The sequence below is a fragment of the Centrocercus urophasianus genome, unplaced genomic scaffold (assembly GCF_019232065.1).
Source record: "Centrocercus urophasianus isolate 14NV4802_14NV808 unplaced genomic scaffold, USGS_Curo_1.0 seq_9, whole genome shotgun sequence".
Classification (NCBI taxonomy): domain Eukaryota; kingdom Metazoa; phylum Chordata; class Aves; order Galliformes; family Phasianidae; genus Centrocercus; species Centrocercus urophasianus.
In genome coordinates, this window is record NW_024885532.1 from 30,488,633 (window position 1) to 30,501,526 (window position 12,894).

At 42.0% G+C, this 12,894-nt stretch overlaps 1 protein-coding gene across 3 annotated transcripts in view; it reads left to right on the top strand.

Moving 5' to 3' along the window:
• Positions 1-12,894, top strand: part of FLT3 (fms related receptor tyrosine kinase 3) — a 35,612-nt gene extending 22,718 nt beyond the window's left edge. For 2 of the 3 annotated variants that reach the window (XM_042838976.1, XM_042838977.1), the window contains exons 10-24: positions 938-1,044; positions 3,003-3,114; positions 4,453-4,631; positions 5,855-5,967; positions 6,061-6,193; positions 6,280-6,384; positions 7,231-7,341; positions 8,154-8,307; positions 8,646-8,776; positions 9,138-9,262; positions 9,629-9,751; positions 10,058-10,169; positions 10,294-10,393; positions 10,976-11,081; positions 11,484-12,894. In XM_042838976.1, the coding sequence (XP_042694910.1) occupies positions 938-1,044; positions 3,003-3,114; positions 4,453-4,631; positions 5,855-5,967; positions 6,061-6,193; positions 6,280-6,384; positions 7,231-7,341; positions 8,154-8,307; positions 8,646-8,776; positions 9,138-9,262; positions 9,629-9,751; positions 10,058-10,169; positions 10,294-10,393; positions 10,976-11,081; positions 11,484-11,615 (1,843 nt within the window). In that variant the 3' untranslated portion in view covers positions 11,616-12,894. Of the gene's footprint in view, positions 1-937; positions 1,045-3,002; positions 3,115-4,452; positions 4,632-5,854; positions 5,968-6,060; positions 6,194-6,279; positions 6,385-7,230; positions 7,342-8,153; positions 8,308-8,645; positions 8,777-9,137; positions 9,268-9,628; positions 9,752-10,057; positions 10,170-10,293; positions 10,394-10,975; positions 11,082-11,483 lie in introns of those variants that run through there. The other variant, XM_042838978.1, reaches the window with a different exon arrangement.

A 12,894-nucleotide genomic window follows, 5' to 3' on the forward strand; every position in this document is an offset into this window, starting at 1 on the left:
AGAATCATAGAATATCCTGAGTTGGAAGAAACCCACAAGGATCACTGAGATCAACCCCTGACTGCACACAGCACCACCCTAAATCCAAACCCTATCTCTGAGGGCACTGTCCAGAAGTTGATGAACTGCAAAAGCTGCCATTTAAATCTGACAATTATTCTGACAAAAATAACCTAACCAAAAGGACAAAAATGGGATGCCAACACTGTAAGGTGATATAGTTCCCTCTCCCCACCTCTTCCTCACTCAGTAGGTCAGTCATGCTCAATCTTTATTTCATTGTAGTCCTCTGATAACAGTTTCTGCTCAGGGACTTCTTAGAGCTCTCCCTCACTGTTTCCACTGTCACAAGCATCTTCCTTCAGGTTTCAGTCTTGGTTTCTTACCATCCATTGGACCATGGGCCATAGTGGTTAGCAGAAGTCTGCCTCTTGCAGAAATATCTCAATATTTTCTCTCACTGAAACTGACCTTCAGATGATGAACTCATTTTTGAGTTTCCATTAGATCTTCTGATCTGGAGAGGTTTATCTTGTATGGTCCTAACTATCTCACTGCTATTTTGTAATAGTTCTTATTATCAGCTAGAAACTCACATAGAAATCCTCCAGAGAGTAGAGAACTTGAATCTTTGCTGATCTTAGCATCAGCACCAGGATGTGTTATACACCTTGTCTTCCAAAGGACTGGTCACAAAATCACAACCCTACGTCCCAGATGCACTCAAAGAAATATGAAAAAAAATTGCGAGGGAAATTTGTACTGCAGGGAGAAAGAAATCCTCCAAGATATTTACATTCTTTCTGGATTAATGTTAATAATTTAGTCTGGATTCATCATTAGAAGGCGTTGAATTGTTTCAAACATGTATATGAATATTGACTGCATCTAGAATCTTTTTTCAAGACAATCTTTTGTTCTTTTCTTTGCTCCACAGCATTTCATCAAAGTTCTGCAATCATCAGCACCGTTCTGGGATATATGTATTTTATGCTGAAAATGATGATACTGTCATGACGAAAAAATTCACTCTGTATGTCAGAAGTAAGTGAGAAAAGAATCCCTGTAAAGACGTGGCCAGATCTGGGAGGGAAAACCTTGATCTCTCAATTAGGTTTTATCACTGATGTAACTGATGTAAATGGAGGTTAGATGTTGCTTTACACTGCTGCTGTGTCATACAATAGAAGAGAGACAATTAAATGTTCGTTACCTCCATCCATTTTGAGCTTAGGTGGCTTAAATCTCAGAGTGATCTCTGAGTAGAGACTGAATTCTATGATCTAATGACCTGCCTGGTGAATGAGGGAAAGACTGTTGACACTGACTCCCACAGTATTCTTCTGGAGAGCTGGCAGCCCACAGCTTGGACAGGCATACTCTTTGCTGCGTAAACAACTGGCTGGAGGGCCAGGCCGAAAGAGCGAATGGAGTTAAATCCAGCTGGTGACCAGTCATGAGTGGTGTCCTCAAGGGGTCGGTACTGGGGCCTGTTCTGTTCAATCTCTTTACTGATGACCTAAGGAGGGCATTGAATGCACTCCCAATACATTTACAGATGACACCAGGTTGGCAGGATCTGTCAATCTGCCTGGGGGTAGAAAGGTCTTACAGAAGGATCTGGATAGCCAGGTTCTATCTGGGAGAGTTTTTTACCTCCTTTACTTCATGGCAGAATACAAGATAACCTGTGCCCTAATTTAATGGGTAGAAGTAAACCACTGGGAATGTCCCTACTATCAACATAGCATGAGGTGACTACCAACAGGAAAGGTCAAGGTTCAGTTGTTATGCAGGGCTGGTGAAAGAACATCCAGCATGGGGATAGCTTTGTCCCAGCCTTAGTCCGAGAGCCTTAGTCATACTGTGTGCTGTTAAATATCTCCATATCAGGGGTGGGCAAATTCTCCATTACGTGCCCTCTTAGCCATGAGCATCCTGCTGGGGTCATCCAAGCTCGCAGAGGAGACATGTCCTTTCTCTGACCAACACAAGCAATGTGACCCATAAGCACTCAGCATCATTCTCCATACCCAGTGCCTGGATTTCATTAGTGCAGCGTCGTGTGAAGAGAATCATGGTTTTACGTTGTGTTCTTCCATTTTTAGCAATAAAGCTGTGGAAATGAAATGGTAAATACCAAGGAAGAGTCCACTTATCAAATCAGAGGAGGAAGTCATTTTCTTTTTTTCTCCTCCCCTTAGTTTACTGTCAACAGAGGGGACAAAATAAGAGAAATTAGTCATATACTAAAAAAAAAAATAACATTTCTAAAGAAAACCACAAAGCCTAGGAGCCCTTTGAAATACAGTGGCTGTATTTAAACCCTACAGAGACAGAACATATGTGACTGCTGGAGAGATATACAGTGAAAGGAAACACACCCATTAGGTGGTAGCACTTTGTGATCAGTTTATGTCTTTTTTTGTTGTTGTTTACTGAAGACATTTGTGAGTTAGAGCAGTCAGTCTGGGGACCACTTGTCTTTTCGAGGCTCCATGAAGGCTGTACCACCTCAGACATGCCTACCTGCAGCTGAAAGGCATGCACAGTCTTGGTTGATGTGCTTGGTTGTCTCCACTGTGAACCATGGCTGTAGCTTCAAACATTGTTCCATGCTGGAAAGCTGCAGAGCAGCCACCTCCATGCACCTTTTATGTGAGCCAGACTACCAGAAGTCAGGGCAATGCTGAGGCTGAATGCTTGCTCTCAGTCAGAAAAGCAGAAGTTAAGATTTCCAGTTTTGGCTCTGCTGCTGTTTTGTTTTGTCTGTGTGCATGTAGAGAAGTGGCTACTGCCCTTGCCCACAGTACAAGGTACAGGGGCTAGAGGAAGGGGGAGAGCTGAGGGCTGCAGCGAGCTCCCCTGATGGCATCCAGGTGGGTTATTTTGCAACCACAGAAGCAGACTGGGGCCCTGGCAGATGTAGTGTTATCACATAAACACAAAGGTTGTGGTTAGCAGAGCACTGACAGAAGTTGTCTTGTGTCATCTGGTTGCAGGAAAACCTGAAGTAACAATGCAGTTATTGTTCAAGCAGATCTCTTGCATCGCTGACAGCTATCCAGCCTCGTCCTGGGTTTGGAGGAACTGTCCTGACCTGAACTCATCCAAGTAAATAAATAGTCTTCTCTGTTCAATTTGTTGCAAGGAGCGTATCTGAGTGATCCTTAATTAAATGAAGAAAATGAAATATTGTGGCCCACTCCAGGGGAATTACTATCACCAAAACTAGGGAGATTTTTCAGTACTTTTTTTGGCACTGAGTAAAATCTATAAGGATGTGTATCCCAGGCTCTTCATACTGAAATATATCCTATCACCTCCTCAGACATATATCTACAATCAAAGCTGAGGGGCATTCAGGGAATGCGCTAGTTAGTATGGGTTTGATTAATTGGTTCAGCTTTGGTTAATACAGCTGTTGCAATGACCTGTAGTTGCTAAAGTCAGTGAGAGTGTTTCCATTTCCTTTATTTATTCAGGGCACTGAGTCAGGCCCTAAAATTTCATGAGAAGCTGAGACAGCATTGAGCTGTTTTATGAATTCTGTAGCTTTTATTTCAGATGTGCCAAAAACGAATAATCCCACCGTTGTAGAAGAGTACCAGGTCAAATCATCTTTTGGAAGATTATGTATAAAACTCCAAGCATTTCAACTAGATATGAAAGAATTACATAGACAACTTTCTCATCCGTATAATTGCAAAGGCTTCCAAACATCAATCTGTTTGTGTAGAAACTGAAGAAGAAAGAAAACATCCAGCTAGAAGGTTTCAAATTTTCCTTAAAACAGCTTTCTGGAAAAAGAAAATGCTGCAGTTTTTTCTTTTCTTGAGAACTTCCACAAGTAGAAAATAATCCTATATGCAGAGCTTTATTTATTAACTCACCTATGATTTTTTTTTTTATGTGGACAGGAAGTTAAGCAGTAAGTTATTGAGTGATAGAAAAGTAAAAAGTGGAAACTGTCCTTTCACTCAGGTATAAGTTTCTGTATATCTACATATCACATCTTAAATAAGCCATTCGTGTAGGATGGATGCTTTTCATTTTAGGCCTTGAGTGAGAGAAACTTGTGGCTGAAATTGCATCTCTTTTATGGAAGGAGTCAGAACTTTTGCTCTGAGTTCATGCTATATTGGCTGCTTTAGTAGCAGCTCAAGTGGCAAGGTAAAGGTACAAGCAGTAGGAATGGAAGGAGAGTGTGAACCCAGTATGGGAGAAGAAAGCCCATTTAATCCCCTGCCTACCCTGCCACATCTATCACAAATACGTGGCACTAGAAAGTACTCTGAAACCTCTCTCTAGCAGTGACAGAACAAAACAGTTCATCTGTCCTTATCTTCCTCCCTTCCAATGCAGATGTAAGACTTGTTTTGAAACATCCTACCTTCTCTGGGAAAAGTGAGTGCAAGCCAAAAATCAGAACTGGACTCCTTTGTTTTCCAGCTGTACTGAAGAAATCAAGGAAGGGATCCAGAACTTCTTGCCAGAAAGGAGATCTCTGGGGTCATGGATTTCAAGCAGTATTTTAGATGTAAAGGAGACAGCAACAACGTTCTCTGTTGAATGCTGTGCAAGCAATTTGGTCGGCTCCAACTGCAGGAAGAGCTTCATTAACATGTCAGGTACCAGAACTCAATGTTTTAGTGCAGATTTTCACAACTTCATTAAAGCTGTCATGGTAGAACCTGCAATATTTTTATCTGGCGAAATAGCTAGTCCTAAGGGGAAAACACAAGCACTGTGTGCACACGGAGTGGGGAGTGTTGGGTGAAAGGGAGATCTTGTCTAATCCCAAAGCATAGAAACCCTTCATTAAAATGAGCAGAAATCCCACAAGAGTCGGAAGTGCAGGATGGAATCATGACAATGCTGGAATCTGCTTTTTTTGTTTCCTTTTAGTAATCTCCACATGGAAACGGGAGGCATCAGCTTTGGGAAGAGCTGAAGCCATGCTGGTAGCTGGTGGCAAGTGCTGGCTCTTGCTCCTAGCCTGGAGGAGGCACATGGGGAACAGATCCCTGGTTTGGGATTTGCTGTGCCATCTCTCTTCTTGTAAAGCCTATCCGAGATTGCTTGCTTGTTGTCCAAGAAAATCAACATGATTGTTTGCCCATCCGCTTGACATTTGTTACTCTACATACATCCCATAGGGCAAAATACTTCAGTTCCAGGAAGCACGCTCTGGCACTTGAGAAATGCTTTGAAGCATTTGAAAGCACAGAGCTTTCCCTTGTCATGGACAACCAAGCTGTTTGCTGCTTTTGATCACAGTTGACATAAGCTGTGACCACTGATAGAATTTGAGCATTTATGTTGAAATGGCAATAGAAAGTAAACCTAATCCTTATGCTCTTAGAAATTACCAGAATATGAAGGCAGACCTCATGTAGCATTTCCTCACCAAACAGTGCCTTTTTGTATGACCTGGGCTAGGTAAGATATTTCCTTTTTGAGCAGCAGAACAGTTTGCAAAGCAGGTTTTGTGCAGTCCATCCACTGATGCTGGTGCTTTGGTATCTGACTACATTGCTTGGGGGAAGATGCAAAGAGAGAAAAGGGAAGACGAGAAGAGGAATTTTTTACTTCTGCTTATGCTCACAAAGTCCAGCCCCTGAGATGCATTGATTCATGTAGCATGTTTCTTTAAATGAAAGCAAATGTCAGAACTACCAGAGTATTCCCTGCCCAACTCCTTGCTCTGCTTGTGTCTCCATTGCACTCCCAGCACAGAGGAAGCTCAGATGTGAAGTGGCTGCAAAAGTAAAAGCAGCTAAGCTGCTACCAGCTCTCCTTGTGCCCTAGTCACAGTCTCTGGTCAGTGGGTAGTAACATTTCTCTTTTAAAGTTGCAGGAACTGTTTCTTCCCTGCCAGACAATGCTGCACTCTGCGTTTTTGCTGGATTTATCTTCCTGTTGATCATTTTTTTGTGTGTTCTCATTTGTCATAAATACAAAAAGGTAAAAACAAGCATCAATACCTGTCCCTTCATCCTTTGTTCCTAACAGGCTGTTCCTTCTCTAAGACTTTCTCTGCATTTTTTCCTTCCCAAGCAATTTAGATACGAAAGCCAGCTGCAAATGATTCAGGTGATTGGACCATTGGATAATGAGTACATCTACATTGACTTCCGTGAATATGAGTATGATCTCAAATGGGAATTTCCCAGGGAAAATCTGGAATTTGGTGAGCAGTCCTCAAGGCAAACCACAGCATTGGAGTGGCAGCCCGTGCTGTACCGACTCATAACACTGGTTTATTGTGTCTTGCAGGACAGGTTCTTGGTTCTGGGGCTTTTGGGAAAGTGGTGAATGCTACAGCTTATGGAATTAGCAAGGCAGGAGACTCAGTGCAGGTTGCAGTCAAAATGCTAAAAGGTACTCTAAATTGTGGGAGATTTTTGCAAGCAGTGATACACTCTATTGACTCCAAAGCAGAAGCAGTGAGGAACCTCTTTAAATACACTTTCAGCAGCTAGGCCTCACAAATGCTTGGTTCCTAAACCTTTTTATAATGCATTTGAAAGCATGTTTCAGATTCAGAAGGTGTTGCTGCAAAGCTTTCTTCCTGCAGCATGTTGCATTTAGTTCTAAGCAGAGAAGATCTGTAGTGTGTGGGAAAGAATGGAGCTGTTGCATATGCTTTGCCTCCTGTATCTGAGCAAGCTTGTTTGCAGAGCCTCCAGCAAATCTTCCTATAACCCATTCTTGAGGGCACAAAACCACTTATTTCCGTCCTTCTTTATAGGACAAGCATCTTAAACTTCAAGTTCTCCTTGCTGCTTTGCTCTGGCTATCCTCCCCTCCTATAAAAGCAGTGTCCAGAAGTGAGCATCCCTGACAGCCAGCAGAATTCACCTGTTGGCCTGCACAGCCAGTACAGCCTTCCAGCCCATTGCTCACATCCTTGTACCTGCTTTGCTTCCTCCATCTACTGCTTGATTGATGTCTTTATTGGAATCTGTCTTGATTATTCCAGCTCATGTCTCCAATTCACTGAGCCCACAAGGACTGAATACTTGCTGAAAAACAAATCTGAAGATATTGTTGAAATACACTATGGCCTGCTTAGGTCATCCATGCCACACTTTTTTAGGATGTCCCCAAATTAACTGTGAATACAATTCATTTAAAATGAAGATTTGAATGTGACAAAGCATCACAACCATTTGCATTTATAATTCTTGGCTGGAGGTTTACAAGTCTGTGTAATTATTCTCTCAGAAAAGTCTGACACTTCAGAAAAAGATGCTCTGATGTCTGAACTGAAAATGATGACTCACATTGGAAGCCATGAAAATATTGTGAACCTGCTAGGAGCCTGCACTGTGTCAGGTAACTTGCTCTTGTGGAAAGGTATCAATTGAAACCCTTAGACTAAAGAAGGCTCCTGAACAGAAAAGAAATATTAAAATTTGATAACTGGCAGCAGTATTAAGAAATCCAAGACTTATTTAATCAGCTATATTATCACTAATTAATTAATGAGTGGCTAGTGATATCATTGAGGATATTGCCAGGAAGTTCAGCTGTGGCCAACCCAGCAGTGGATAGGAGCGGATGGACTGGGGCTGAAGACAGATCACTTCAGGAGAAAGAGCAGGATTTTACCAGTCTGGATCATAAATGTCCATAAATTCTTAGTCATCCTTTCTGAGCAAGTGTTAGACTTCAGGGGTGAAGTGGGGCCACTCCAAGCATCCCTGGGCTGTTCATTCTGCTCCTGCACTCTTGTAAGGGCCTTCCTCTGGGGATTGGAAATATTTTTCCTTCCTTTGTATATAAATGAAAGGCCATAAGTCATGATACTCATTCTTACTAACAAGACAATTAGCAGGGGTCACCTTTTGTTGTTGAGAACTGTTGTACCTTTATAGCTTGTGCCTCCTGCCCAGTGCTGTTGGCGTAGGAAAAGGTCTTCATGCCTTCATCGGGATCTGAAGTCCACCTTGAGAGATGGACCACAAGGGAAGTTCAATTGCATACACTTTCCAAAGGGATTTCCACTGGTGTATCTGCAGTTCAGTAGGGGAGATGACTGGGATATTTAATACAAATCAATCCTGGAGGAAGCTGGGCCATTCTTAAGACTTTCATGGAGACACTGCTATAGATAGCAGAAGATGTTTCCTTTTCAAATATTTCAGGACCAATCTACTTGATTTTTGAATACTGTTGCTATGGTGACCTTCTGAACTACTTAAGGAGCAAGAGAGAAAAATTTCACTGGACTCTGACTGATATTTTTAAACAACACAACTTCAGTTTCTATCACAATACCTGTTTGGACCAAAATTCCAGGTAAGAAATTCAGCAAAGTTTAATACTTTGCAAAGAGCTTTTCAGCTGCATTCTTAGCTGCACTGTGAACAGGTGTAATTACTGAGTTCTTGAGAGTCTGCACGCTTTAAGAAGCAAGGCCTTGAAAAGAACTGAGATTTGATTCTTCTTAAAATGTTCCTATCACTTATCAAAGGACCAGAAATCTCTTGTTTCTCTTGTAAGTTTTGAGAAAACCATGTCTATGCTCAGGTTTTTGTTAGTTATAACGGATCATGCTATTTCCCTGTAAAACAGTTTACATTTAGTAGATTATTTCTGCCATTGTATAACCTTGGAAAATCTGTCACTCTTACCAGGAAGGGAGCTCACCTGAAATATGATGTGAACATGGATCTGTACAGAGAGGATAAACTTAAAGTCACACAAACAAGCCAAAACATAAATATGACCTCTGGACCAAATGGGATTGCACTCTGCCCTGAGGAAGGTAATAGATTAATTGCTCTTATCTCTAGCAATTCTGTTATTATTGTATTTATTATATTATTGATCTAGCTTGGCTACTCAACAACACAGGAGGTCCCATTCTCTTGTCTCTCTTCCTTCCTGTCAGAAATGTATTTTGCCGGGGAAGGATTTAACAATTAATACCTCAGGGTTATGTTTATGGTCATGCTATACATGGTATTTGAGTACGAAAATATTTTGTCTGAGCAAAGAATGCAAAAGGTGAATGCTCTTCTTATTGTTGTTCTTGGTAGGAGAGGTGAAAATCCTATAACAGCCGATAGAATTAATCAGGGAGTAAGGGAGGGTATGGAAAATATTGTTCTGGTTATTTTTTACAGATGAAATAAAGTGTGCAAGCAGACAGATGGATGAAGACGAGGATTTGAATGTGCTCACTTTTGAAGACCTTTTATGCTTCTCTTATCAAGTTGCCAAAGGAATGGAGTTTCTTGAGTCCAAATCTGTAAGGTGAAGGGTAGCATAATGTTAAGATAGAAAAGACAGCAAAAACGCATCAGCCTGTTAAAATGCAGACAGAGGAAGAGAGCCACACAGTGGCAGACTTGAATTAAACCTCCTTCCCCAGCTCTGTAGCAAAGACTGGCTTGCACTTGTAAGCACAGCCCTGAGTAAGAAGCAGTGGCTACACCACACACTTCTGCCTACCCTGGCACTGTCCTCAGCCAGGAGGAACCAGGGACTGCCCAACTTGCAGAGTTTCAGAGGAAAGGGGCAGTGATTCACAGAGCCCTGTGCAAAGCCACAAACCAGGTAATTTTTTCCCTCTGATACCAAACGCTGCAGTGTTAACCCATCCTGTCCCTCTTAGTGCATTCACAGAGACCTCGCTGCCCGCAATATACTGGTGACCCGTGGGAAAGTCATGAAAATATGTGACTTTGGCCTTGCCAGAGATGTCATGAATGACTCCAACTACATCGTCCAGGGCAATGTGAGTTTATGAGTGCTCTATGTTTTTCATGATATTTTAAGAATTATAAGGAACCAAGAAAAGGGAAGCCTTACATTTTCAAATTCTCTTTAGAGCTGTAGACAGCTGTATAAACAGTGCAGAAGTCTCACTTTATCTGCCCTTGAGAAATGCAGATTCTTAGTTCATAATTAGCTAAATTAAGGCAGTGATTCAGAGAGAGATCAAGCTTTCAACTTGTTTCTAGCTGAGCAGTGAGAGCTACAACAATGCACACAGTGAGCCTGTATCATGGCATGACCTGCCTTCTTTTCCCCACCTGCACAGGTTCGTTTACCCGTTAAATGGATGGCTCCTGAAAGCTTATTTGAGGGGATGTACACCATGAAGAGTGATGTTTGGTCTTATGGAATACTGCTGTGGGAAATATTCTCTTTGGGTGCGTTGGGTGGTAACGTGGCAAAAGAGCACTGCTTGCCTTTGGCAGTTCATCAGACTCAAGCTGTATCTGCTCTTGTGGAGTCCATAGTCCTGAGTGCAGTTTTCCTACCATATTTTCCCAGGTGTAAATCCTTACCCTGGCATTCAAGTTGATGCAAACTTCTACAAATTAATTAAAAGTGGATTTAAAATGGACAGACCTTATTATGCTACAAAACATGTGTAAGTGGGCTTTTTGGTTGCTTTTTCTTTTTCTGGATTATGCACAGAGTGGAGATTTACGTTTGCTGTGTCACTGCTTGTATGACCTCATATTTATTTTACACTGTATCTTGTTCATAAAAGTTGAAGAAGGTGGGATCCTTCTCTAACTCTGAAAAATGCATCTTGATCGTGTAAGTTTTATCCTGAAGCAGAAACCGTTAGAAAGACAATTCTTGTCAAACTCAAGCTGAATCTGTTCTTGTGGGCTCGATAGTCCTGAATGCATTTTGCCTACCTTTTTCTGTGTGGAGGCTGGAAGACAAGGTTAACACACCAGTACATTCCAGCCAGTGTGAAATCCTGGCCTCAGTCCTGCGATGAAGATTTTGCTAAGGACACCAGTACAGCCATGTACTTCATTTCACCCTTTTTCCTCATCCTTTCTTTGTGCTTTCCTCTGATGCACTGTGTTCAAATCTGCCTTCTCTTTGGAAAGTCATCCTGGTGCCCTGCATTCCCATCCAACATCTGCATTTCCATGAAGGCCCTTACCAGACTCCAACAGCTCACGTATTTTCTATCACCTCCTTGCTCCCATAGCTATTATGTGATGCAGTCCTGCTGGGCACTGGACTCCAGAAGAAGACCCTCATTTTCCCAGCTGGTTTCCTCTCTTGCCTGTCAGCTGGTGGAGGCAGAGGGAGCAGTAAGTAAACACAGAAAGGAGAAAAACCTTATTTTTGGAGGGGACCCATAGATTACAATGATCTGGTTTCTCTTTTTGTAGTGGAACGGGCTGCCCAGGGAAGCAGTGGAGTCCTAGAGGTGTTCAAGAAACGTGTAGATGTGGCACTGAAGGACATAGTTAGTGGGCATGGTGGTGATGGTTGGGCTAGATGACCTTAGAGGTCTTTTCCAACAATAATGATTCTATGATTCAGTGAGACGTTACAGACCTGAGCATGGCTCTCCCATGGTGCACAGGAATATCTCTTCTAGGAGGAGGTCTGCACCCTTCCAGCACCTGCTTCAGCATGAGAAAAGCAGTTCTCTGAGAACAATACATTCTAACAGAAGGTTTCCTTTCTTTCCTCTTTCCAATCTCTAGACTTACCAGAACATGAAGAAAACTGTTTCTCCACCCAAATCCAACAACAAAACTAACCCAGGTGTATGTAAGGATGAGGAATTTCTTCTGTTCCCAGCTCTGCTCCAACACGAAGAGCTCATTTCATGTTGAGAAATGAATGGGGTTTGACCTCAGTATTTTCCTAAGCTCCATGTAGCACAAATGCTTCACTTCACCACTAAGAAGATGTTATCACCTCCTGTACTGTTCACATTTTTGGTGGGACAATCCATGTTCATGTTACTTTGAGGAGAAGACACAGCAATTCATTTCTTTGCCTTCAACAAGCATGTCTGTAACAAGACAGGTGTCTTTTAGCCATCCCTCTGTGACCAGAAATCTCTTTGCTGGTTTTATGTAAACAGAATCTAATCCATGCATTGGAACTGAGGCTGCTCTCAACACAATTCAAACAAACACAAAAAACTGTGGGTTTTTTTTGTCTGAGCACAAGCTCAGACTGTGCATCTAAAGGGAAATTGTGTGAGGTCCGGAACACCTTGATCCCTGGAAGTCAGTGAGTGCTGGAAATAAGGCCACTTAAAACTGCCAACTTTAGAAGCCTGAGTTTTTTTTTACCAGCCTTAGTTTACAGGGAACTATAAAGCTGAGTGTGTTTGACTGTCCTGTCCTGATTGTCTCAATTGCTGTGATTTCCCAATAGATGCCCAGTTCAGGTGAGTTCATGTCATTGAGCTTTAGGTACTTAGGTGGGCTCCAGCCACCCAACTCTGCACTTGTTGGTGAGAGTCATGCACTCACAGCAAGTGATTCTCTCACCTAAATAAGCACCTACAACAGGCAGAGGAGGGCAGGACATGACCCTCCTACTCTCTAGTCTAGAAAACTTGGATGACTGCCTCCAACTGGAAGTCTCACACAAACTGAACTACAGCTAATCCTGCTCTTCAAGCTTGGTGTGTTTTAATATCAAGGAAAAAAAATAACAGTTTTATAGAATTTGTCCACTGTAGCAAGTTAGGAGTGTGGTATCACACCCAGCTCCCAGTGGTCAGCCCGACTGCATAAACTTGGCTGCCGCAAGATGAGAGCACATCTCTAACTTGCTTTCAGATTCCCAGGACAATAATCAGAGCCTCAGTATTTTTTTAATACAGCTAAAAATACACATTATTGTCATGGTGGGGTTTGGGGACTTGTAAACATGCCTTTCACAACATCCAATTGGATGCATTTGTCTGTACCTCAGGGAGCTGAGGCCAGAATATACTGGTTAATAATTTTGTTCTCATTAATATCTTACAAAGTCTCAACTGCAAATAGTATTTCCAGTGTTACAAATTAATGAGTGTTTGGATAGAACATGCTATCGTGTAAACCAAGCTGCTATTTACTAACACTGCCTGAAAATAATTCATGTTTTAATACA